Consider the following 25,860-nt stretch of genomic DNA (forward strand, 5'->3'; position numbering starts at 1 on the left):
CTGAAGATATTTCTTACAGGTTGACAGAGACTGAAAGATCAAGGCACTTTGGTCTCTGGAACGGTAGCAGCCACACTATTTCCAGTTTCCTCTGCCTAGAAGATTCAAACATCAAGATTCCTCAGAAGGAAGGGAGTAAATACAGTGGTGGTCACAGTAAAAGACAGTGAGGGACATGCATGTGTTATGTGTAGTGGGGTCCAGGGGCGCATGCAAAGAAAAGATATGAACCATGATCAGGAAGACTGAGCCAAAGCCTCCGGTATGATTAGGGCCCTACCAAATTCACAGTCATGAAAAACGTGTCACGGATCATGAAATCTGGTCTCCTCCCGTGAAATCTGGTCTTTGTGTGCTTTTACCTTATACTGTATGGATTTCATGGGAGAGACCTGCGTTTCTCAAATTAGGGGTCCTGACCCAAAAGGGAGCTGCAGGGGGGTTGCAAGGTTATTTTAGGTGGGTGGCGGTATTGCCACCCTTACTTCTGTGCTGCCTTCAGAGCTGGGCAGCCAGAGAGAAGCAGCTGTGGGCCATGTGCCCAGCTCTAAAGGCAGTGCCACGCCAGCAGCTGTGCAAAAGGAAGGGTGGCAATACCATACCATGTCACCCTTACTTCTGCGCTGCTGCCTTCAGAGCTGGGAGACCGGAGAATGGTGGCTGCTGACTGAGGGTCCAGTTCTTCAGGCAACAGCGCAGAAATAAGGGTGGCAATACCGTACCATCCTTTGCCATCCTTACTTCTGCGCTGCTGCTGGCAGTGGCACTGCCTTCAGAGCTGGGATACCGGCCAGCAGCCGCTGCTCTCCAGCTGCCCAGCTCTGAAAGTAGCACCGCTGCCAGCAGCAGCATAGAAGTAAGGGTAGCACTACCGCAATTCCCCCGACAATAATCTTGCGACCCCCCACAACTCCTTCTTGGGTCTGGACCCCTACAATTACAACACTGTGAAATTTTAGATTTAAATAGCTGAGATCATGAAATATATGATTTTTTAAATCCAATGACCATGAAATTGACCAAAATGGACTGCGAATCTGATAGTGCTCTAAGTATGATGCTTAAGGCATAATACCACAACAAAAAATTATAACTGAAAACCAAATAACTATTAAAATATATATATACACACACTTCTGGTTAAAAATTGAGAATGATACTTATATAGTAACAATTCCTTACAATACTGATAAAACACATACATGACAATTGTGTGAATCTATTCCTTTAAGTATATTCTGGAAGAAGTAGCAGGGGAATGTGGCTGTGCTGGTATAAATTATTTTGTTTAGAAGGGCAGCGAAAACAGGAGCATCAGTATTATCAATCTGGAAGATGGTAAATGTCAGCCATCTTGATGGTATACTGTATTTTTATGACAGGTTTCAGAGTAGCGGCCGTGTTAGTCTGTATCCACAAAAAGGAAAGGAGGACTTGTGGCTCCTTAGAGACTAACAAATTTATTTGAGCATAAGCTTTTGTGAGCTACAGCTCACTTCATCGGATGTGATGAAGTGAGCTATAGCTCACGAAAGCTTATGCTCAAATAAATTTGTTAGTCTCTTGGGTGCCACAAGTACTCCTTTTCTTTTTTTGTATTTTTATGCTCTTCTGAAGAACAGTAACAATTATCCATTGTAGTAAAATTCTTCTTTTATAATACTGTACATCTGAGATAAGTGTACTAAGTACTTTGTCTGACCTTGTACAAAGAAACAATCCTCTAAATTAAGGACTGATTGCTCTTTATGTGAGAAGAAGGAATTTCACTTATTCTGAGAAGTAGAAAGTCAAGTAGAACTCTGGTTTTGTACTTTTCCTGCTCCAAGCCTTCTGCTTTTTTCACATCTACCCCTAAATTGTTACCATTTTTATTTTTAAAAACAGTAAATTCTCAGAACAAATAAATAGTTTATTTGTACAACTAAATATTTTGATGATTTTTTAAATAAGTTGATATAAATAAAAGTAAATAGTTACTCAGATCTATACTGTTAAAGAATTGGGTTATCAAGAAACAAATCTACTGCTCTTCCTAGTACTGTTGACTGCACCAAATAACCTGGAAGGAATGGAGAGATATAAATTAAAGTTAAATTAGAATCTCTCAATAATAAATGGCATATTTCCTCTTAGTAAATGTGGCTGAATTTAGTATTTTATGTTAAACAGGGAGAAATCTAGAAGTATACATACAATTAGAGATCTATAGGGCTTGATTCCACCTTGTGCAGCAGTTTAAAAGTACTTTACACTAACTATAAATGTAATTTACACCCACTTAGTGCCCTTTTACCCTAATAGAGTAGTGTAGAGTAGTCTTAGCATAAATGAGAATCTAGTCCTAACATTATAGCGTGGCAAAATTTTACACGCGTTTTGCACAGGCATAAATGACTGCACAAGGCAAAGGGCAATGAAGAATCAAGTCCATGGTATTTATATGTGACTGAGTATTGTTCGTCCTCATATTAAAAATTAAATAGGTGATACGCAAAACACTATACCAGTATAATACAAAAGAAAAAGTAGACTTTGTATCCAAATATCCTTGTATAAAAGAAAATCTCTTTTATGCAAGAGATGTGTATCCATTACTGTGAGCTGTAATAATTCCAGAGTCCCAATATAGTCTAAAAATGGCATAATGAAGTATTTCATAAATGCCTGTGTGATAAAACAATGCAAATGCAACTGCACTTTCCTCAGAATGAAATGATCACTCTTTTAGTCAATTTTAGTAATTCTCCATAAAGTTATTCTAATATAAAAAGTCATTTGTTCAAGTTTCCCAAGCAAGGGAACAAATTTTATTATCCCCCTCATTTTAAAAAGTTAAATTCAGCAGGGTCATTTAATTCCAATTTTTTTTTTTTTTTTTTTTTTTTGCATTTAGAAACCTTTTAGTTTTTGTTTAAAAAGTACTTGAAAAATGGTACAGCAAAAATATCTCAAAGTGCAGTTTACTGAACATTACAAACAGTCTGCACTGCAATTTGTTAGTGCTGTTTGCATAATAAGTGTTAATTGTTGCTATGGTTTCTTTGTATTTACTGTAGGTTTACTGGGGGGAGGGAATGTATTTGTTTACAAATGAGTTGTATTTATTACTGAGATTACTCCCAAGAGAATATTCAGAAAACAAATCTGAATATTATATTAATATTAGTTTAAAATCTTAACCCCAGCCACTTTAAATTGTTTGTTACCAGCATATATACTGATTTTTAAGATTAGATGTACTAATTCTATATAAACAGTGCAAATGTCTCAATATTCGCATCAACCTAAAATTAATGCTGCAATTACTACTGACAGCCATGTCAAGAAAGTAGTAAATAAAGTAATTCACATTAGTAATTCTCAAATCCTCAAAATGCTGTCATTAGTAATATTAAAGCAACACAGAACAAATGTTGAGTTTCAAAACCTCTTGGTTTTGTCAAACACAATCCTTGTAAACATGGCTGCATAAGATTTCTCAACACTGTTATCTGAAGTAATTAAATAAATAAAAGCATTGACAAACAATTCCTATAAGCTTTTTGCATAGGGTTTGGATTAAGTTTACTTTAAAATGCAGCAAGCTGTTAATAAAATCTGTTAGTCAAGTAGGTTCCAATCCTGCTAACAATTACACATGTACTTTACACCAGTAGTCTCATTGACTTTAATGGGATGACTCACATGTGTAACTGTTTACATAATTGGGGTCTTATTTAGCACTTAAAGCTGTCCCTAGTCATTCAGAAGGTGAGCAGTAGAAATGCTCTGCATAAGTTTACAAAATATGCTATTCAATTTAAAAGTATATCAATGGAAATGTTTCAGTAAAAGTCACATATTTATGATTCCAAACAGGTTATGTACATAATATACTACCACAGCAGGAAATACCTCACTGCAGTACAACAGTGTACAGTTGTGAAACACAGTGTTTAGTATAATTTCCCTTTAGTTTTCCCAGTGCATAAGTGGTTTACAACTACACTATACAACATGCCCAAGTCTAATTATTTATTATGTACAAGATAGAAGCAAGATGTGAGGAAGAAGGAATGAAAAAAAAATGGCAAAGATACAGGGATTCATTCCTGCCAGGTGCTGAGCACTCCTCCAAAGGTGCGAAGAGCCCACAACTCCCACTGAAATCAGTAAGACTTAAAGACAGTCAGCATCTCAGAGTAGCATGCAGCACCTTGTGGGATCCCAAGTAAACTCCATGAGAGAACATCAAAATCATTCAGATGTTTTATAAAACGCAAACAAGAAAAATATAATTGAATATTTTACGATCAGTATTAAGCTAACTGCCATGTTTGTGCAATGCAAAATTAAAAACATAGGTTGGCATGCATTCAATATGGATCTCATGATAACAAAGATGGAATTTGGAGTTTCTGCATCTTTTAGAAAAAACATTAATCTTTGTATCTTAAAGTTATCCTATAAATATAAAAGATAAACAAATACATTATAGCTGTTCCTCGAAATAGACATTTGAACACATGACCATTTTTTAAAAAGTGTTCAGTACTAAATTTCAACTCCTTTCTCTGGTATATCATTGGGTTTTGGAGTTTGAAAAGTTTTTTAAAAATTTATATTTTCTAGAAATACAAATAAACAATAGCATTACAGTGCAAAGCAATCTCATCTTGCCAGCCATATATTATCTCGATGCAAAAGGATCTAAGACTGTTATATTCTGAGTAGCATAAAACCAAATTTAAGGATTACATTTGTAAAACAGCATAATGGTACTCCTTTTATGTTCAGTTCTGTTCTTAAATTCCAAAACAAGGTCCAGATTCCGGCCCATCCTATGCACCAACACAAGGGAGTTAGAAGTGACGTAAGATGGCCTCTTGCTTTAGTGCACTGTACCGCCATTACTTGTGTGCAGAGGGAACCAGAGCTGCTATGACCCTCCTTATGCAGTTGGGCAGGAGAAGTCTTGACTCTGCTCCCCACAACATGCCTCGTGGCAAAGCGTTTCAGGGAGTACATATTGCCTTTTACAGTATATTCCCTCCCTGGAGCAGTGGGGAAACTGAAAGTAGATTATGCCTCTCAGTCACACTCTTCCTCCAGGGATAGAACAACAATGTAATTACCCTTTACTCAGGACTAGACTGCACACCAATCCAGCCCTAAGCGAGTTCAATGTTGGTTGTATTCACAATATTATACCACATCCAGTGATTCTGAACTAGGACTAAAACCAAATGTCTTGAAACAAAAAGCTAAAAAGGCAGAACTGAAACAAGTTGTTCAAAGCAATGAACATATATATCCCGGTAATCCCTCTGTTCCAAGGAGGAACAGCTATTACCAGGCATATCACCTCTTAATTGTTCAAGAGAGGATATTTCTCTGATTTTCAGTCAGAGAACTGGAAGATGGTTTCTGGGTTATTGCTGTCTGCAGGATTTGTTGGCTGCAGGGTTTTTGTTGGTGTAGTTTTACCATGAGAATGAGAGGAGGAAGAATGTGAACTTTCACTGGAACTGCTACGTGTCTCTGTGCTTGTACTAGTCTTTTTCATCTTCCTTCTTTTAGCAAGAGGTGCCTTGTCAACATTCTGGAGGCAAAATCCTTCTCTTTTGTACTTGTTAAAGGCCTGTTTCAAAATAAAAAGGCAATTTATGCATTTATAAAAGGTTTAAGAAATGTTAGAACATGCGTAATAAGGTATGAGTTCTATGTTTTATTATTTCTCAAGAGTCATGTCTATACATTCTTCATGCAGTTTATGACAATTTTACAACCCTTTGAACTAGCGCTGTCAAGCCATTAAAAATGTTAATCATGCAATTAATCGCACTGTTAAACAGTAATAGAATACCATTTATTTAAATATTCTTGGATGTTTTCTACATTTGCAAATACATTGATTTCAATTAAAACACAGAATACAAAGTGTACGGTTCTCACTTTATATCTATTTTTATTATAAATATTTGCACTGTAAAAAACAAAAGAAACAGTATTTTTCAATTCCCCACATAGTCCATGTTTTAAAATTATTTTACTAAGCCATAAATATAGTCAAGATTACATTTCAGTATTTTATATTTACTTAAATTACAATTTTAGTTTTAAACATTTCAGGGTTATTTTTTTTTCTTCAAAACTGAGATCTCTGCAATTGCTAAATAAAGAAAAACTGTTTACCCCACTTCTTCTTCTTGGACAACACAGTCCCTGTTTGTAATGAAGCCATAAAATGCAATGTGTTCGAGCATAAACTGCAGTTTAACATATTATGTTTTAGATTATTCTTCATATATAAAGTTTTGAAAAAATCAATATTACATTTTCCTCTTTGCCTTCATTTGTATAACAAACAAATTTTTAGTGAATTAATGCTGGTAACCAAAAATGTCCATTAAGGCAATTAAGGTATTTCCACAGACCATTCCAAATCATAATATATTTTAGATGCTTTAGCTCAAATTTTTGTAGCAATAGTTTACTTTCTTCCTTTCTTTCCTAATCACAAGAAGGGCAATTAAACTGAAAGTCAAGCAAGTGCTAAGTGTAACCAGAATGTTACATGTATCTTACAAAGCTTTGTTTAAGGACCTTCTCTAAACTTGTATATTTATGGTAGCTGTTTCACCATCATCACTTTCCCCAGTGATATAAATATGCTGTCAAAATCTATATTCCTCTCTCAACTTCCCATTTTGACATATGTGTTTCATTATATTCTCTCATGTAGGTTTCTGGCCACTGATACAAGTCTACATATTATATAGGCCTTATATTTCTGTGACTTCCTATACAACTATCACAGAACTCTAAATGTGAATACATTTTTTAAAGAAACAAATTCATGTAAATCCAAATTCTAGGCTGATATAATATAACAAATGTTTAATATTTATAATTAAAATACAAGAGTTTTTAAGCTTACATGAAAGGTTGCTTTGACGTATGTATGTACAGCAGCTCCTGAAGAGCCTAAGTTATCAGGAGTCATTAGAGGATTGGATGACAGCTGGCTCCCATCTTGAAGCCATTCACTGTATCTCAAGCTGGACATTTTAATTCTTTTATTTGGATCCACTGTAAGAAGTCCTAACAGAAATATATTATATATATTAAATATATTCTTAATCCAGGAGCTCTTATTTATCTTTTTAATACTATGGATAAAGTAATCATTTGAAAACATAAAAATTGAATCATTTGATGAGTCATGTTTATATATCACTTAGATATAGCTCATATAATGTTGACACAGGGTTGTACAAAACACTTTTTAACAAAGAAATGAACTACGTGCTTGTTATAAAACATTCATAAATCAACAATAATACATCAAGTGTTCAATAACTGACATCCCTAAAAAATTATAGACCTTGATTCTGGATGCGCTGATAATTACCGCTTGCAACAAAAAGATTACTTTGGCTTCCTTATAAACTTAAATTAATAAAGCACCCAAAACTGAAGAACACAAAAGTATACAGTATGGTACTTTACTCTGGTCACTGCAACTAAAAGAAAAATATGAAAAATCCATGGATACATACCTTGTATCAAATCTTTGGCTTCTTGAGATACATTCTTCCAGGCTTCTCTTTCAAAGGAGAATTCTCCTTTTTTAATTTTCTTCATAATTTCCAATGCACTGGTGCATGTTAAACCTTTGTCTTGAGACTGGAAGGGTACCTGTCCTGACAGCATTGTATACTACCAGGAGAACAAAAGTTGTACTAATTAGTACCATATATTTATTGCCAACCTTACTACAACATTACTGACTACATTAACCTAACTCACTCAATATTCAGATATTGTTATTTATAGAGTAGCAACAGTGTATATATTCCAACTAATAGTACTTTAATAAGAGTTATATTTTCTCTTTAAGGTGTGCATGGCCTAAAGCACAACAGGTCTTTATTTAGAGACCTTGTTAGCAACATCGGCTTACATGTCTCAGGAATGTTGAAAACATACAGATTTTATGCAGTGGGAAGCCTATACCATTTACTTATGTTTCAAAATAAATTTTTCTGTAAAACAGAATGCAGGTTGGATCTTTATCTGAACTGGAATAGTTTTAAGAGCATAATATAAATTTATAGAGGTCTCATAATCGATTTATTATTTCCTTCACACATACAAGCTGTTTTAACAGGTGAACATTCCAAGAAAAAATAATTTAATCGAATTGATCAGAAAAAAACTGAAAGCTGGCTCTAGCTCTACCTTCTTAAATGCTTCCAGTGCACATCCCAGCTTGTTACTATATGTGCAGGAAAAAGATATCCTCACCCCACTCCAAAGCAGTGTTTATCCAATACTAGCTTATCTGGGACAATGTCAAGCCCTCCCCAGACATTAGTTTTAACAAGGAATCAATTCTGCTTGTGTTATAGAATGATCAAAATAAATAAGCCACACAACCAACCACTCACCAAAATGACCCCCAAACTCCAGAGATCACAGGATTCATCATAACCATTGTGATTCAAGAGCTCTGGAGCAGCATAATGAAGAGTAAAACATGGAGTCTTAAGAGGCTGATTATCAGGTGGTTTTAACCGAGCAAAGCCAAAATCAATTATTTTTATTTCTGAATTATCATTTTCATCTGTGAACAATAAATTCTGAAAAGCAAATGCAAAGATAACTAAGTTAAAATAAACATTTTAAAAGATGCAGTTTTAAAACATACATGAAATTGATTCGAACCAACAATTTTTAAAAGAATTTAGTCTCTAAGAACAAATATGCAAGCCAATATCCTTTTCTCCTCTTTGTGAATATATTCTATTTCCTCATACTGCTTGATTAGAAAGAGAAGTTAAATAATGTTTAATTTATAAATCAGCTCTGATTGGAGATAAGCATGTGCTTACCACTATGCAACTTATAAAATCAGCTGCTATGTATGCGCACGCTTAGGAGATCATTTTCCAAGATACAGTGCCAAGTATATCAAATCAAATTCTATATCACAATTATATCACTAACAAGCAGAAAATTAGGTGTTTAGAAACTAGCATGTTTAGAAAGGGAAATGGAAAATGTTTAAACACTGAAGTAGTAAAAATATTACACTTCTTAGCAACCTCATTTTTAAAGGACAGAGTACTTACTGAAACTGAAGAATATTATTTAAGACTATCTACTTTAAAAGATAAGAATTAAATTGGTATATTCCAATTTAACTGAGCTAACCAAATGTGGATCAGTCTTTTAAATCATTTAAAGCTCTATTCTGTAATGTGGTAAGTAATCTAGACTGCCATGTGAGTAAAAGTGTGCAATAGCACTCCCAGAATATGCTCTGCATTTTGCAGGATTGAGCTTTAAAGTTGTCTCTTGCTACCAATACAAAGATTTGGAAAACCAAACCTGAGAAAATTCAGAGAGAGAGAGAGAATGTGTATTTTCCTATGCCAGTTTCCCTAATTTAAGGAATATTCATATCATCACTGAATTCCAACATTAAAGATGGATTATAAACCATTAAGATTCAACCAACGTGGGTAATACAGTTCTGACAGGCTGCAGAAATAATTTGACTTAGTTATTAGAAAAGTTCCTGGTGAGAATTTGGGGTGAAAGTAAGCCGGTGTGCTGATAAGAAAATCTGACAGAGCTCAAATGACCTGTTTCTGACACCTCAGTTTTATCTACTTTCTTAATCTGCCCACAAAACTCTACTAATAATGCCTTCTTTTTGAGTTTCCCCCCATATATGAGGGCTAGAATCAGATTTCCATTTGGCTACTTCATCTTTCTAAAACACTTCTTTGTTCCCTCTGATTTAAAGCTATTTCTTTAGGATAATCCCAGCCAAGTAACAGGTATACTTGGAACCTAATTTTCCAAAGATGAAGAAAATTAGAATTATGAGTAAAACTGATGGGAAGGAAGAATTTAGAGAGCAAAACATGAACGAACATTGGAATTGTTTAAGAAGAGTTTACAAGACAGCCCAAAAGCCACAATTCCTCAGTCACAGAAGAGGACTACTGGGTTAAAAGCCCATCCTAGTTAAGAGGGAAGTGAAGACCAGAAATTAGAAACAAACACAACTATATAAAAAATGGAAAAAAACAATGTAGATTGTGAACATTATAAGTTACCAACGACAAAGTGTAGAAAATTGATAAGGGAAGCTAAAGACATCAGGGAAAAATCCCTTTTTCACTGCTTAATTATTCTTATAGTTAGAGACAGCCAACGTAAAACTCCCTTACTGCAAACTAAGCCAATTACTTCTTGTCCTATCCTCAGAGGACATGAAAAACAATTGAATAATGTCCTCTTCATAATAACTGTTTATATATTTGAAGACTTACCACGTCCCCCTTCAGCCTTCTCTTCTCTACACTAAACATGCATAGTTCTTTCAACCTTTCCTTATAGGTCATGTTTTCTAAACCTTTTACCATTTTTACTGCTCTCCTCTGGACTTCCTCCAATTCGTCCACATCTTTCTTAAAGTATGATGCCAAAAACTGGACACAGTACTCCAGATGAGGCCTCACCAGTGCTGGGTATAGCAGAACAATTACCTCCCATGTCTTACATATGACACTCCTGTTAATACAGCTCAGAATAATATTTGCTTTTTTCACAACACCATCATACTGTTGACTGATATTAAATTTGTGATGCACTATAGCCCTAGGACTCTTCTGCAGTAATGCTGCCTATTCAATTATTCTCCATTTTGTATCTGTGCATTTGATTTTTCCTTCCTAAGTGCAGTACCTTGCACGTGTCTTTACTGAATATTGTCTTATTGATTTCAGACCGATTCTCTAAATTATCAAGATCAGTTTGAATTCCAGTCCCATCTTCCATAGTGCTTGCAGCCTCTCCCCAGCTTGGTATGCAAATTTTATAAGCACACTTTCCATTCCATCATTCAAGTCATTAATGAAAATATTGAATACTACCAGACCCACAACAGACCCTTGGAGGATACTACTTGGTACAGCCTCCCAGTTTAACAGTGAACCACTGATAACTACTTTTTGAGTACAGTCTTTCAACCAGTTATATAAGCACCTTATAGTAACTGCACGTAGACCATATTTCCCTAGTTTGCTCACGACAAAGCCAAGTGAATTGTGTCAAAAGCCTTACTAAAGTCAAGCTATATCACGTCTACTGTTTCCCCACTCTTTATTAGGCTGGTTACCCTGTTGAAGAAGGAGATAAGATTGGTTTGGGATTGTTTGTTCTTGACAAATCCACACCGGCTTCTGCTTATCACCTTATTATCCTCTATTATTGTTATTAACTTATTGTTTAATAATTTGTTCCATTATTTTTCTAGGTATTGACATTAAGCTAGCTTGCCTATTATTCTCCAGGTCCTTCCTTTTCTCCCTTTTTTAAAGCTGGATACTATGTTTGTTCTTTTCCATTCCTATGGGACCTCACTTGTCCTCTATGGGTTCTTGAAGATAGCTAATGGTTCAGAGCAAAACAAAATTTAATACATCAGAAGCAGGAAGCCTGCCAAACAATCAGCAGGACCTCTGGATGATCAAGGTACTAAAAGAGTATTCAAAGACAAGGCAGTTGCAGAGAAGCTAAATGAATTCTTTGCATTGCTCATCACTGACGAGGATATGAGGAAGATTCCCACACCTGAGCCATCTATGATGGGGTGTACCAACCCCGCAGTGGGCCGCTGGGGGTGGACCAATCATTGTGGGCCCAAACCACCACACACCCTTTCCCCCTGCTGTGCATGCTCCAGGTGCAGAAGCCAGATTAAGGAGGCAGCCCAGCTCAATCGGAGTGGGTGACAGAGGGGAAAGGACATACACTGCTAATTCCTGCGATAGTGCTGGGGGCAGAGCCCAAACACCTGGACTATGCTCCAGGCATCTCGCTGACGATGGAGACTGCCGGGGAAGCCAAGCCACTGCCTGCTGAGGAGGCTGCTGCCTGCTCTATGTCCCAGCCCAGAGGGAAGTAAGACCTATAGACTGTTTGTTTTCCCAACTCAGGAGCCATAGACTGATTGATGTTTTGCCCTGGCCAGTGGGCTAATTCCCCAAGTCCTATTGCCTGCCCCAGCCAGGAGGCTGCAGGGCTTCAGACTGCTTCTTTGTTTTGCCTGCCCAGGGACCCACAGACTATTTGTCTAAGTGACCCCGTCAGGGGGCCAGGACCCACTTGACTGGAATCACCTGCTTAACAAGGAATCCCGATGACTGTGTGATGGGGTGTACCAACCCCGCAATGAGTCAACATGGGCACCCCAACTCGACACGCCAGGCCCTGTCACACTATCCTTTTTAGGTTATGTAACATATTGCTTAAATCAGTCTCTACCAGGTGACTGGAGGATAGCTAATGCAATGCTGATTTTTTAAAAAGGCTCCAGAAGCAATACTGGCAATTACAGGCCGGTAAGTCTAACTTCAGTACCAGGCAAATTGGTTGAAACTATAGTAAAGAACAGAATTATCAGACAAACAGATGAACACAATATGTTGGGGTAGAGTCAACATGGGTTTTGTAAAGGGAAATCATGCCTCACCAATCTATTAGTATTCTTTGAGGGGGGTCAACAAGCATGTGAACAAGGGTGATTCAGTGGATATGGTAAACTTGGACTTCCAAAAAGCCTTTGACAAGGTGCCTCACCAAAGGCTCTTAAGCAAAGTAAGAAGCCAGGGAATAAGAGGGAAGGTCCTCTCATGGATCAGTAACTGGTTAAAGACAGGAAACAAAGGGTAGGAAGAAATGGTCAGTTTTTTAGAATGGAGAGAGGTCCCCAAGGATCTGTACTGGGACCGGTGCTATTCAACATATTCATAAGTGATCTGGAAAAAGGGGTAAACAGTCAGGTGGAAAAATTTCAGATGGTACAAAATTACTCAAGGATAGGTAAGTCCAAAGCACACTACAAAGAGTTACAAATCTCATAAAACTAGATGACTGTACAACAAAATGGCAGATTAAATTCAATGTTCATAAATGCAAAGCAGTGCACACTGGAAAACATCATCCCAACTATACATACAAAATGATAGGGTCTTAATTAGCTGTTACACACAAGAAAGAGAATTTTGAGTCATTGTGGCTAGTTCCTGAAAATATCTGCTCAATTTGCAGCGGTAGTCAAAAAAGCAAACAGAATGTTAAGAACCATTAGGAAAGGCACAGATAATACAGGGAGTCCTTGGACTTACGATGCCCGACTTACATCTGATGCCACTTATGACGCTTTTCAATTGACTGCCCGTTTTACCTCTATGATGCTTGTTTCGCCCTTATAACGCTTGATTTGCATAAAGTTCGCTTGAAATCACTTCCTGGTGGTGTTATACTGGTATGGAGCTGGAAGGGGTCGCTTCAGATTGGCTTCAAGGCAGCAGGGTAGCTTGTTGCCAGGTAGGGTTGCCGCTTGTTTTTGATTGGCTGAGCCTGGGGCCGGAAGCCAATCAGAAAGCTTGAACAGTGATTGGCTGAGGCTCAGCATGTGCGCCATTCTCCCTGGCTTTCTGAGCCTGTGTTTCCAGAATTCTGAGCAACATATGTGAGTTTATATGTTTATTTGAATGCTGTTTACAAAACACAATGTACTGTAAATACATTGATGTTGCAACATTAATCATCTATAATTCATTTAGTACAAAAATCTGGGTTATTGTGGTGAAAATAGTGTATCAAGCCTTGGTTCAGGAACCAATCCCCCCTTCATATCATTGATTCCTATGGGAAAAGTGGTTTCGACTTACATTTAGATTCACAACGCAATTCTGAGGAACGAATTGTGTCATAAGTCTGAGGACTCCCTGTAAGACCGACAATATCATCATGCCACAATATAAATCCATAGTAATCCCACACCTGGAATACCGTGTGCAGTTCTGGTTGCCCCTTCTCAAAAAAAAAAAGTATGTTAGAATTGGAAAAAGTACAGAGAAGAGCAACAGAGAAGATTAGGGATATTGAACAACTTCCATATGAGGAGAGATTAAAAGGACTGGGACTGTTCAGTTTACAAAAGAAATGACAAGGGGTAGCAAGGGATAGGTACTCTAGCTTTTCATAGGCTGAATTAAATACATTTAACTTATCTAAATATTATATAACCTGTTCTTTCCTGTTTTGGCCTGAGATCCTACCCCCTTGTTAATGTTAACTGTGTTAAGCATCTTATCACAATTAGCCTTTTTAGTGAAGACTGAAGCAAAAAAGGCATTCAATATTTCAGCCTTCTCTGCATTACCTGTTACTTACTCTCCCCTTCTCCATGAACGAATGGATGTACACTTTCCTTCATCTTTGTCTTACAGAGTTGTGGGTGGAAAGGAGTCTAGGGCTAGGATGACAGAGGTGCAGGTTAGTACTGAGGGGCACTGTCACAGCTGTGAGGGGAGGAGCACAGGGCAAGCGTGGCAAGGGGCTGCACATCAGGATTACAGGGCAGAGCTGTGGGGCGAGAACCACTCAAATGGCCCTACATGCTATGCACATCCTCTTCTTATTCCATTACTGCAGTGAATTCCCAAAATTTTGCTACTGTCCAATGGGTTCCAATCCCTTACAGAACGAAACATCTCAAGCCTATATAACATAGTAGCATGGATAGGGAGGGCTGCCTCATAATTAAGAACTCGCTCTTCTACTTTAATGACTTATGTAACTGCCATGTAAATAAATTAGTTTATTTATCGGTATTTCACCAAATCTACATAGTCACACCAAGCAACCCTGACCAGTACTGTTAAAAGAGTAGTTAGAGCCTAAATGGGGTTTCATGTTTTTGCAGAAAGGTGCACTGACCACATATATATGGGGAAAACTGCATCCCACCCTCAGTTCCTGACTGCCTTAAAATAGTAACTTTAAAAACAACAAGCAGGAAAAAGAGAGGAAGGGCTAGTCTGACTGTGTGGAGGCAGTAAATTCTGAGAACCGTTCGCTAACAAGTAACCCTTCATTACTTCAACTTCTCAGATTTCCGTTCTTACAGATTAGCACTATTCAGATAAGTTGAAGAATGTGCCCAGTTTATTAAGAGAATGAAGTACTCCCTTACAACCTAACATCTGAACCAGTCTTTAAATTAAGATGGTAACAAGAGTAAATGGGGGGGACTCTGTTCCACATGGTGCCATATTTATAACAACCTGCCTCAAATGCTACTTTTTCTCTGATGGACAGAGAAACAGCAATCTTCTACATTAAGCATTTTGGCAATATATTTTTTATCTTGTTAGAATTTCATGACACACCCCAATGATTTATTTTGTTCACTAATTCAGACAGTACACAAGAGCAAAGGGTAGCATTTTCAAATCCTTTTGCTTTGAAGTCACTTAGGTTTTTGGGTGAGATTTTCAAAAGGACCTTAGTACCATTACCGCACAGACTTCTTTAGCCTTTAACTTTGAAACAGTTATAAACAATTGTATGCTAGGCAACCATAACACAAAATATTCTGCAAAAAGAGTAACAGTTGCCCCAGTTGTAAATGGGACAGAATATTAAATTCCAGACAGAAAGTGGCTGGGAATCTTCTGAGATAACAGCTATCTCAGGGGGTCTCAAACTCCCAGCCCGCAGGCCATCTGCGGCCCCACAACTGCGGCCCATGGAGGAGAGAAGCAGGCAGACACGCTGCCCTCAATGTGCAGACACGCTGCCCTCAATGTCCACTGTAGGTGCTGCCCCCGTAGCTCCCATTGGCTGGGGGAGAGGGACAAAGAAATCATCATTAGTTGCCGGGCAGAGTCAGCCATGGAAGCAGCATCACTTTTTTCCACAATGAATATAAACAAGTCAAAATACCAAACACAACTATCTGATGCACACCTTGCTGCAATCTTGAAGGTTTCAACTGCTCAGTCACAGAGGCCACACATCAACAAACTGACAGAACTGAAGCATTGCCAGGTCTCTGGCAAACACTAAAAACTCTCTGGCAGGCAAAGAATTATATAAAGTTGTAGGACAGTTTTATTATTTCTAAGAAATTCAAAATAAAAAATACAGTATAAACGTTTTCTTTTCTGAACACCATCTTCAGTGACATTATTGGTCCGCTGGGAGGATTTCAGGACTGACACTGGCCCTAAGGCAAATTGAGTTTGAGACCCCTGAGCTACCTCATCTACACTCAGGTCATATATTATAACCATCCCTTGAGGGTCAGTCCTAATGAAGAAATTCTATTCTATTCAGGTCTTTATGCCATAATTATCACTACAATAGCTGAGCACTTTCCAACAGTGCATTAAGCAATGTGCCTATACCTCTGTCATGTTTGGTTTGTCCTCTCATCCTCTACCTACAGGGAGAAGACCATACAGTGGAGTATCTTGTTTTGCAAAGTAGAGTTGTTGGTTGGGTTTTTGTTTGTTTGTTTAACCACTGCAGAAGAACTGATTTGAAAGGAAGGCGTGGTCAGAAAGGCATCAAGGTTCAGAATGAGTAGTTATTGTATTAGTTTGCAGCTGATTCATTATTTTTCATTTTTAAATCAAATACAGTTAATAGGGAGACGTGACAGTAACCAGTAGGCACTTGATACTAATCCACATCACATTGCTATTACCTTTTATTAGTAGTAAAGAAACAGTCACTTACTGTAGCTGTGGTTCTTTAAAATGTGATGTAGAAGGATCTGTAGAGGAGCAGCACTCGCACCTCGTAGCTATTCCCCCTTCCCTGTCTATATGAGGCAGTGCTGCCCGCACCCCGCTCAGTTCCTTTGCAGTGAATGCCCAGAGACTAGATTCTGATGCAGATGGGTCAGAGGGTGGGTCGTGGAATACACGTCTGCATCACATCTCCAAGGACCACAGTTACAGTAAGTAACTGTTTCTTCTCCTTCAAGTAGATGCAGCCGTAAATTCCACTTGGATGACTCACTAGCTATACCCAGGGGGTGTGGCTCAGATTCTATTTAAACAAGGACTGCAAAACTGCCTTCCCAAAGTTTGCATCTGATCTGGATGCTGCAGTAATGGCATAATGGTTCATAAAAACATATATTGATGACCACGTGGCAGCCCTGCAAATATGCAATATTGAGATATAGGAACACTATCGGCATAGTTTGTGCTCTCATAGAATGAGCTTGCTAAGATAGAGGGGGCGTAGCCAAAGCTGTTTTGTATGCAGCCTTGATGCAGGAAGTTATCCACTTCTGGATAGTCAGTGAGGAGACTGCCTGTCCCTTCATATAGTCTGCATACAACACTAACAGAAAAGGTCAAGCCCAAAAGAATTAATCCTGCCAAGGTAGAAGGCCAGACACAGTTTGAGGTCTAATGTGTGAAGATGCTGCTCCTCCAGAGGTAAGCAGCTTAGGACAAAAACACAGGCAAATGAAACCGCCAGGTTTAAATGAAACAGAGACCACTTTAGATACAAATTTCAGGTGCAGCCGCAATGTCACTTTGTCTTGGGATAATTGCATGTAAGGAGGCTCTGTTATCAAAGCCTGCAGCTCTCACGCTCTCCTTGCAGATGTTACTGCCTCAAGGAATACAGTTTTTTGACACAAGAGAGGAAAGGACAGGAATCTAAATGTTCGAACATAGGTCCCATCAGAGTTGCTAAGACTGTGTTAAGGTCCAACAAGTGAACCGGTTCCCAGACCATTGAATGGAGACAAAGGATTTCTTTTAAAAATCTCACCATCATTGAAAAACACTGATCTTCCATGAATGGGTGGATGAAAGGCTATTGGCACTAGATATACCGTCAATGAGCTAAGTGTAACACCAACGACTGACGATGCAGAAAATACTCCAAGATGTCTTAGATACTACCCAGTGTTGGCTGAACTCTGTGGGCCAATAACCACATTGAAAAACACTTCGACTTTGCTGAATAGGCCATCCTGGTGGAGGGGGTTTTCTAGTACTGAGCAGCACCTGTCGAACAGTCACCAAACATTGCTCTTCCTCCTCATTCAACCATGGAACAGCCACACCATAAGATGCAGGGAGCTGAGACCAGGATTCAAAGTGCAACCAGGTCGGGATGGAGAGGAAGGGTTATGGGAGGCTGAAATGACAGTGCAAGCTTGGAAAAACAACACTGTCTCAGCCCAGTGAAATGATTGAGACCGGAGGGAAAGCATACAGGGGAGCTGACTGCCAACTGAGGTGGAAAGGCATTGGTCAGGGAAACTGGACTGAGAGCAGAAAAGTCCATGTTTCCTATTGTCCCTCATAGTGAACAGGAAGATCGTCGGGATGCCCCAAGCCACGAAGATGACTTGCAGAACACTGGGCTCCAGGCACCGCTTCTGATCCAGGTTAAAATTCCCACTGTGACGATCTGTGAGATGATTCTGGACTCTGGGCAAGTGTCCAGCTATTGGAGTGACACCCTCCTCAATGCAGAACTGCCACAGCCTGATAGTGTCTTGGCAGAGTACTTTGGAGTGTGCTCCCCCTTGCCCGTTCACATAATACACCGCTAAGGCTAAGAGTTTGTCATGGTTATTTTTAGTAAAAGTCATGGACAGCTCAGGGGCAATAAACAAAAATTCACGGAAGCCTGTGATCTGACTGTGACCTTTTACCAAAAAAAAAAAAAAAAAAAATAGCTGTAGCTGGGAGTTCCTGGGTTGGTGGCTTGGAGCTGCAGGGTTCACCCACTACCTGCTGCAGCTCGGAGCTGTGGAGGTCCCCTGCTGTGACTTGGCTCTCTGGGGCTGGCACTTTGGAGCTGCAGTGATGCCCTGCAGCCCGCGGCAACTCAGAGCTGTGGGGCCACCATTGCCTGACACCTCCAGCCCCACAGTCCTGGAAATGTCAGAAAATGTCATGGAGGTCTCTGGAAGTCATGGATTCCGTGACTTCTGTGACCTACATGACATAATCGTTGCCTTATACGTCATGGTGGTATTGTCTGTAAGTATGTGAACCACAGAAGACTTGATGCATTCTAGGAAAGTGTGTCAGGCACTGCAGATGGCCTGAAACTCCAGGACTGTGATATGCAGTGAAGCTCCCTGCTCTGCCCACAGACTCTGAATTTTCAGCGACCCCAGATGTGCTCCCTAACCTAACAGGAAGCCGTGGGTGACAATAGCCCTGGTTGGTAAAGGCTGGACAAAGGGAATGCCTTGACACACATTCCCCTGAACTGTCCACCAGTGAAAGAAGCCCAAAATTAACAGAGGGAGGCAGACTAACCTTCCACGGGGTGAAAAGTCAGATGGTAAACGGTCATAAGCCACATTTGAATAGGGCTAAGGCGCAACCTTGCAAACTGAATCATCTGTGTGCATGCAGACATGTGGCCTAAGAACCTCATGCACACATGAAATGTTGTGGGAGGTGGAGACTGCAGACCAAGAAAAAGGCAACAAATAGTCTGGTAACAGTCGATGGACAAAAATGCTCTCAAACACACAGAGTCTATTAGGGACCCAATGAACTCTATTTTCTAAGTAGGAACCAACGTTGACTTTCTTGTGTTTAGAGTGTTGTATAAGTGCAGTGTAATATGTAAGTGAGAAAGGACTTCTTCTGTGAACCTGCCCTTAGTAGCCAGTCATCCAGATATGGGAAGACATGGATTTCCTTCTTCCTGCAGTACAATGCCACCACATCCATACAAGTGGTAAAACCCGGGAAGTAGAAGGCAGACCAAAAGGAAAGACCAGTTACTGAAAACGACAGTTCGCCACAACAAATTGGAGAAATCTGTGGCTCGGGAGGATTGCTATGTGGAAATAAGCATCCTTAAGGTCTAGAGCAGCAAACCAATCATTCTGAGTCAATGCGGGGAGGACAGTTGATAGGATGATCATTAGGAACCTTATGTATCTGATATATTGTTAAGGTTGTGGATGTCTAGAATAGGTCTGACCCCTCCCTTGGATTTGGAAACCAGAAAATATCAGGAATAAAACCCTGACCCTAGTGTTCCGGATTAATCTCTTTCATTGCTCCCAAAGCCAGAAAAAAACAGACCTGCTCGAGGAGCAGTATCTCATGAGAGGGGGCCCTGAAGAGAGACAGATACAGACGGTGTGGAGAGGAACTGGATAACCTAAACTGACAGGGCTTAGGACTCAGCTATCTGTAGTAATTGAGTTTCAAACACTGAGAAAATGGCCTATCCTGTTCCCGAAGTCCTGTAGAAGGGCCAGTAGAAGTCATGACCGGATCACTGCTTTGGACCAATGAGTCAAAATGAGCACTTGGGGGCACCAAAGGAGGGAGAGTGGACTGGCCAAATCCAAGACCAGAATGCCTCCACCTTTGGGACCTATGCCCCTTGCTAGGGTAGTCCTGCTCTCTCGGGGGAGGGACAGACAGCCCAAAGGGGTGTTGTGGCCGGTATTGTTGCTGCTGCTGTTGTCTGTCATAATGGTGCCTCTGCACTGCCAGTGTATAGACCCCCAAGGAACACAGGGTAGCCCTAGAATCCTTGAAGTAGTGAAGTTTCATCTATTGTGTCAGAAAAAAGCACCTGACCACCAAACACCAAGTCTTCTCTTACTTCTGGGAGAATTCTGTGCCCCTGTCTGTGCACATAATTAATGTGCCCTGCAATTTTTTTTCTCTGCAGAAAATACATTCTGCCGGAGAGGTGCTGCAATTATGCCTTTCACCCACCAGGGGCTGCTGTGGCACCAGAACAGAGGGCAGCCGGCTCAGCCAGCCCTAAAGAGGAATGCGAATAGGCTATGTTCCTTACAGCAGTGGTTCTCAAAGCCGGTCCGCCGCTTGTGTAGGGAAAGGTTTGTTTACTTCCCGTGTCCACAGGTTCGGCTGATCGTGGCTCCCACTGGCCGCGCTCCAGGCCAATGGGGGCTGCGGGAAGCGGCGCGGGCCAAGGGACTGCCCTTCCCGCAGCTCCCATTGGCCTGGAGCAGCGAACCGCGGCCAGTGGGAGCCGCGATCGGCCAAACCTGCAGACGCGGCAGATAAACAAAGTGATCCGGCATGCCAGGGGCTTTCCCTGAACAAGCGGCGGACTGGCTTTGAGAACCACTGCCTTACAGCACCCTGCCTGTAGAGCCAGGTGAGAAGACACATGATGTGGGGGACAAAGAGTAGGGCACACAGGGATGCTGGGTCACAGACTGGGATTCAGAAGGGCTAGTGGGGTGGAGACAGACTGGGGCTGAATGGGAGTGGGGGTGCAGGGACACATGGGGAGAGGGGCAGATATGCCTGACTGAATAGGAGAGGCTAGGGGTCAACTAGTGTCTGCATGGGGGCATAGGCGGCGAGTTATATGGGCCCATGGTGCCTATGATCCATCAATATTCATGAAGGTGGGCCCAACTCCACCAATGTTTGGGCCCCATGCTTTGGGGGGCCCTGCGCCATGGATCGGCAACATGGGGCACTCTCACCTTGGGGGCAGCTCCCCCCATCCCCAGAGTCGCTGCGTGCTGCGGAGAGGCCCCAGCACTGACCCAGCTCCCAGCTCATTGGCCAATTTTCATTTCTCATATAATCTCATATACAGCACACACATTTTTCATTAATTATATGAGTTGAATTTGTTATTTATTATTATTTATTAGCTAGGTTACTGGGGTTTTTTCAGTGGGGCAAAATGTGTGCTATTTTATGGGTTGAATGATTGAATGACATAATACCACCCCGCCCCCAATGTCCGTCACTAAGTCTGGTAATTTTGTCAAGTGTTCATCGCACAACATGGTGGTGCCTACCCCTGCCTTGTGCTTCAGGGGGTCACGGGGTCCAAAGCGGCCTGGGGAGTTAGCGGGGGGCCTGGCGCTGGCAGCAGCCCACTCCACTCCACCTCGCTGGCTCCTGGCATTGCTCAGGGGCAGGGGCTTCGGGGAAAAGGTGGAGTGGGGAGCGGGGTGGGAAGAGGTGGGGCAGAGCAGGGTTGCTCGCTGCTCTCGGCACCAGGCACCCCACTAACCCCCCAGGCCACCCTGGACCCCGTGTCCCCCCGAAGCGCGAGGCCCGGGGAAGTTGTCCCAGTCCATCCTATGGATGGGACAGATCCACTTGGGCACCATCAAAAATTATACAAACCTGCCGCCCATGTGGGAGGCCCCTTAATAATCCCTCCTGCCCAAGAGAAAACCTGTTCCATATTACTTCTTCCACCCAAACCCAACAATCCTCCAGGTTCACACCTAGGCTCCTGCCCAGCAACTACTTCCCTTTCCCTCAGCTCCTCCATTACTCTGACTTCCCAAGCCTTTGCATTCTTTCTCAGAGGTGTGGGAAATACGTTTCTGTATTTTAAATGAATTATTACGCAAAGTTCTGTATTAATATGTCTAGTAAGGAATCTGTTTGTCAAAAAAACATTTCCTGAATATTTTTTGTTGTCTGTATTGTTACAGACATTGTTGCTGACAGGGATTTTGAAATAAATTACCAAAATAAAAGAAACTGGCCTGATTATATTTTGTTATTTTGACAAATAAAATATGCAAACTTTCACAGAATTTTTAAATATTGTACACAGAATTTTTAGGCACAGAATTCCCCCTGGAGTTCTCTATGGTCTGCTGCACATCGGGAGCAATGCTCAAATTCTGCAGCCAGGATGCCCTTCTCATGGTCACTTCCGAAGCCATTTCTGTGGCCAAAGTGTCTGCAACGTCTAGGCAACCAAGCAGCCCTCCATGATAAATGTCCGAAATTCCTACCACAGTGCTGTGTCCTGTCCAGGATACAAAGGACCGCACTTCCAAGTCAGAGGATAAGGAGTCAGAGGCTTCCAAGAATTGAGGTGCTGGTGTAGATAGTACCAGAAAGAATTATGCTGAACCCTGAGAGGGTGGTACCAGAGAAATCATGAAAGGTTTCCCTCTTGATAAGACTGGTTTGAGAGGAGGTGTAAATAGTGGTACTTGAGGATTCTTGGTGCGGTGAGGGGTGAGTTGCGGGAGCAAGAACCAGTCGGACAGTTTCCAATGCTGGTGAAACCTGTAATGAGGCACTAACAAAGTCTCTTCCAGCTGCATATGCTTCTGGGGTAGATGGGCGTGCCATCAACCGTTGGCACCTGAAATGTCTCTCAGGACAACTTCACTGAACCTGGCATGAGCTTTGGAGGCAGCAAACACTTCTTAGGAGGTGAGGCTTCTGAGGTAGCTCTCTGTGCCACATGTTTAGTAGAGTCCTTGCCTCTATCTTGCCTGGGTACTGAGGCTGATGAACAAGATGCTGAGCCTGAGGAAGGTCTGGGTCTCTTCTTCGGTACCAGGGATCAGGATAGAGAAGCCAAAAATACGTCTAATGGAGCACTCCATACCATGGTGAAGTACTTGGGGTGCTCTCCCCATGCAATGACTTGACTGGGGGGTCAAAATGTTGCTTCCCATAATCTAGCACATAAGTCTCACTGTTTTAAGTGAGGACTGAAGCCCTTGCAAATGTGATACTTGTCACTAATGTGGGCCTCACCCAAGCAGTTCAGGCAGGTTGGATGAGGATCACTGACCAGCAGCACTTAAACCCTGAGGAGCAGGGCATCATTGTGGTACCAAGCCTGGTACCAAAAGAAAAGAAACAGTACCAAAGGACACCAAAAACAGAAACACAACACTAACTTACTTGAGAAACTATCTATCTAATAAGAAACAATAATTAACTGCAACTATTTAAAATGAGAGGGATGCACTTGAGTAAACAAGTCTGAGATCACTCTGAAAACCACCACTGGTGGCAAGAAGGAACAGGAGGTGCTCAGCTCCGCTCTCTTATACGAGCATGCTGTGGCACAGCAAAAGGGGGCACTCGAGCCACCTTAATGGGTAGCACTGAGGGAAAAAAAAATCTCTCTGACATCTGTGCACAAGACACACACACACCTACATTGGAATGGACATGTCCAATAGCTCAAAGAAGAATCCATTGTTCCTCTTCTTCTGTACAAAAGGTCTTGTTCACTTCATTAACGATTTAGAGATTAACATGAAATCTATTCGAGCATGTAAATGATGAGCATGTGAATAAAATGTGTAATCTCATTCCCCTAACTGCATTTGTCTCCAGCAAACTGAGAGATTGAATTTTTGGCACAGAGAAATCAATGTTGCACTTGCTTCCCTATACACTTCATCTACTTTATCTGATCTGTCCAATAAGGAATCGGTGTGCAACTGAAGTCTCCTCCAAGTATAATTTCCCTTCCCCAAAGTGTTGCAGTATTTTAAAGAAGTCTTTTTTTTTTTGCTTGTGATTGGAAACCAATCATCTTTTCATGCCCATAATATGCCACTCCTAAAAATGAGTTTCTTGAAGTAAAATAATCTGAGAGTGAGGATTTTTAAAAATTCAGCCAGGGCTTTTTTCCTCTTAACGACATTATTTAGCCCATTAAAATTCAAAGGTGTTATTTTAAAAGGAACAACCGCTGAGAATAACTAACTATTTAGCTTATTGAAAAACTTGAAACTGTGATTATTTAGCTGTTTGATAGCATGAACCCTTGAGTGGCCAATGTCTCTTGTTGCAAATTATGTTCTATTCAGAACGATGTGCCTGAATATGGCGTGATTTCTGTTTGTAAATTTCCATAGCTATGTCTTGTATTAATTCTCCCTCCCACCCCTCTCCTGCATTATTCCCCTTATTTTAAAAACAAAATACCAAAATAGCAAAACACCAAACGACTGCGCTTTCTTGAACCCTAAACACATTAACTTTCCCCATGAACTGTTTCTCTTGCAATCCAAAGGAGTTACATTCCCCAGCTGTGAGACCTTAGGGATAGATTGCCATCCTATTATTTGAGTCACATGGGGAGGATTTACACAGAACCCCTAAGTGCTCCTCAACAACCCCTTTCTATTTTCTCCAATCTCCCCATCCCTGGGACACTCCACCCCACCCCCCATCGTCCTACATATGCTCTACACTAAATACAGTTATAATCATCCCAATTGAAACACACTTCATACTATTTTCTTTATAACATTAACAGTTACTGTTAAACTGCTCATTTCTGATGACTCTCAAGAAGTCCTTTCAGGGTAATCTTTTGGTAACTACTCATGTATCTGAGTCCTCTTGTACAAGTTCATTTTTTGCCAATGACAGTACATTCTCTCGAGTCTTTCTTTTCCTATCCTCCTTTTCTAGGGTTTCACCATCTGTCAAGATATTTTCACCATTTTATACTTAGTTTCCACCTCCAGAGTATCCTCTTGCCTTTCTGAGATTTTGATTTCTATCCCAAGTGAGTGGACTGTAGTTTTTCCTTGTGTAACGTCTCTTACTGGGTAAAACGGATTTTGAAAGCTGAATGAGAATTTAAATGGGAATCCCCATCAGTAGCATATATCTGCCCTCTTGAGTGCTGCTAAAACTTCCCCCAACTCTCTTCTCTTTTTTAAAGTTAGGGACAGTGGTCATGCAAAAATTACAACTTGTCATCTTTGGGTATAAACTCTGAATGTTCTCTGGCTCTTTCCATAGTTAAATCTTTCTGCTGACATGGATGAAATTTCACAATCAAATCACTGGGTCTATTATAAGCTCCAAGTGGGGGGAACAGAACCATATGCATTCTCTCCACTTTCATGTCTTCTAGAGAACTGAGATTTAACAAATCTACGATTAAAATTTTTACATACTGGATTGTATTTCCTCCTTCAGCATTTTCAGGCAGTCTCTTAATTCTGACGTTGTTCCTCGCACTCTGTTTTCTAGATCATCCAATTTAAGCTGCTTCTCTCTGTGTTCCAACAGTGTCATGCAGCTCTGCAGCAATGGCTGTCTCTCACTAGCTTCTTAGGCCAATCTCTGGCACAGACAATGACTCAACCTTTCAAATCAGTTACTTCCTTCTTTACTGCTAGAATCAGTCATCAGATCATTTCTCAAGGCCTTGAAGATCAACTCCCAAATTGTCTGCCTTGGTGACTCATTTTCTTCA

The 25,860-nt window shown here is 40.6% G+C and overlaps 1 protein-coding gene across 1 annotated transcript in view; it reads right to left on the reverse strand.

Moving 5' to 3' along the window:
* Positions 1-1,545: 1,545 nt before the first annotated feature.
* Positions 1,546-25,860, reverse strand: part of RPS6KA5 (ribosomal protein S6 kinase A5) — a 194,305-nt gene continuing 169,990 nt past the window's right edge. Inside the window, exons 14-17 of the mRNA XM_077819264.1 lie at positions 8,436-8,627; positions 7,545-7,704; positions 6,923-7,086; positions 1,546-5,623 (exon numbers count right to left, since the gene is read on the reverse strand). Coding sequence (XP_077675390.1) covers positions 5,384-5,623; positions 6,923-7,086; positions 7,545-7,704; positions 8,436-8,627 — 756 coding nt within the window. The 3' untranslated portion in view covers positions 1,546-5,383. The remainder of the gene's footprint in view (positions 5,624-6,922; positions 7,087-7,544; positions 7,705-8,435; positions 8,628-25,860) is intronic.

Source organism: Eretmochelys imbricata, chromosome 6 (assembly GCF_965152235.1).
Source record: "Eretmochelys imbricata isolate rEreImb1 chromosome 6, rEreImb1.hap1, whole genome shotgun sequence".
In the NCBI taxonomy this organism is placed as follows: domain Eukaryota; kingdom Metazoa; phylum Chordata; order Testudines; family Cheloniidae; genus Eretmochelys; species Eretmochelys imbricata.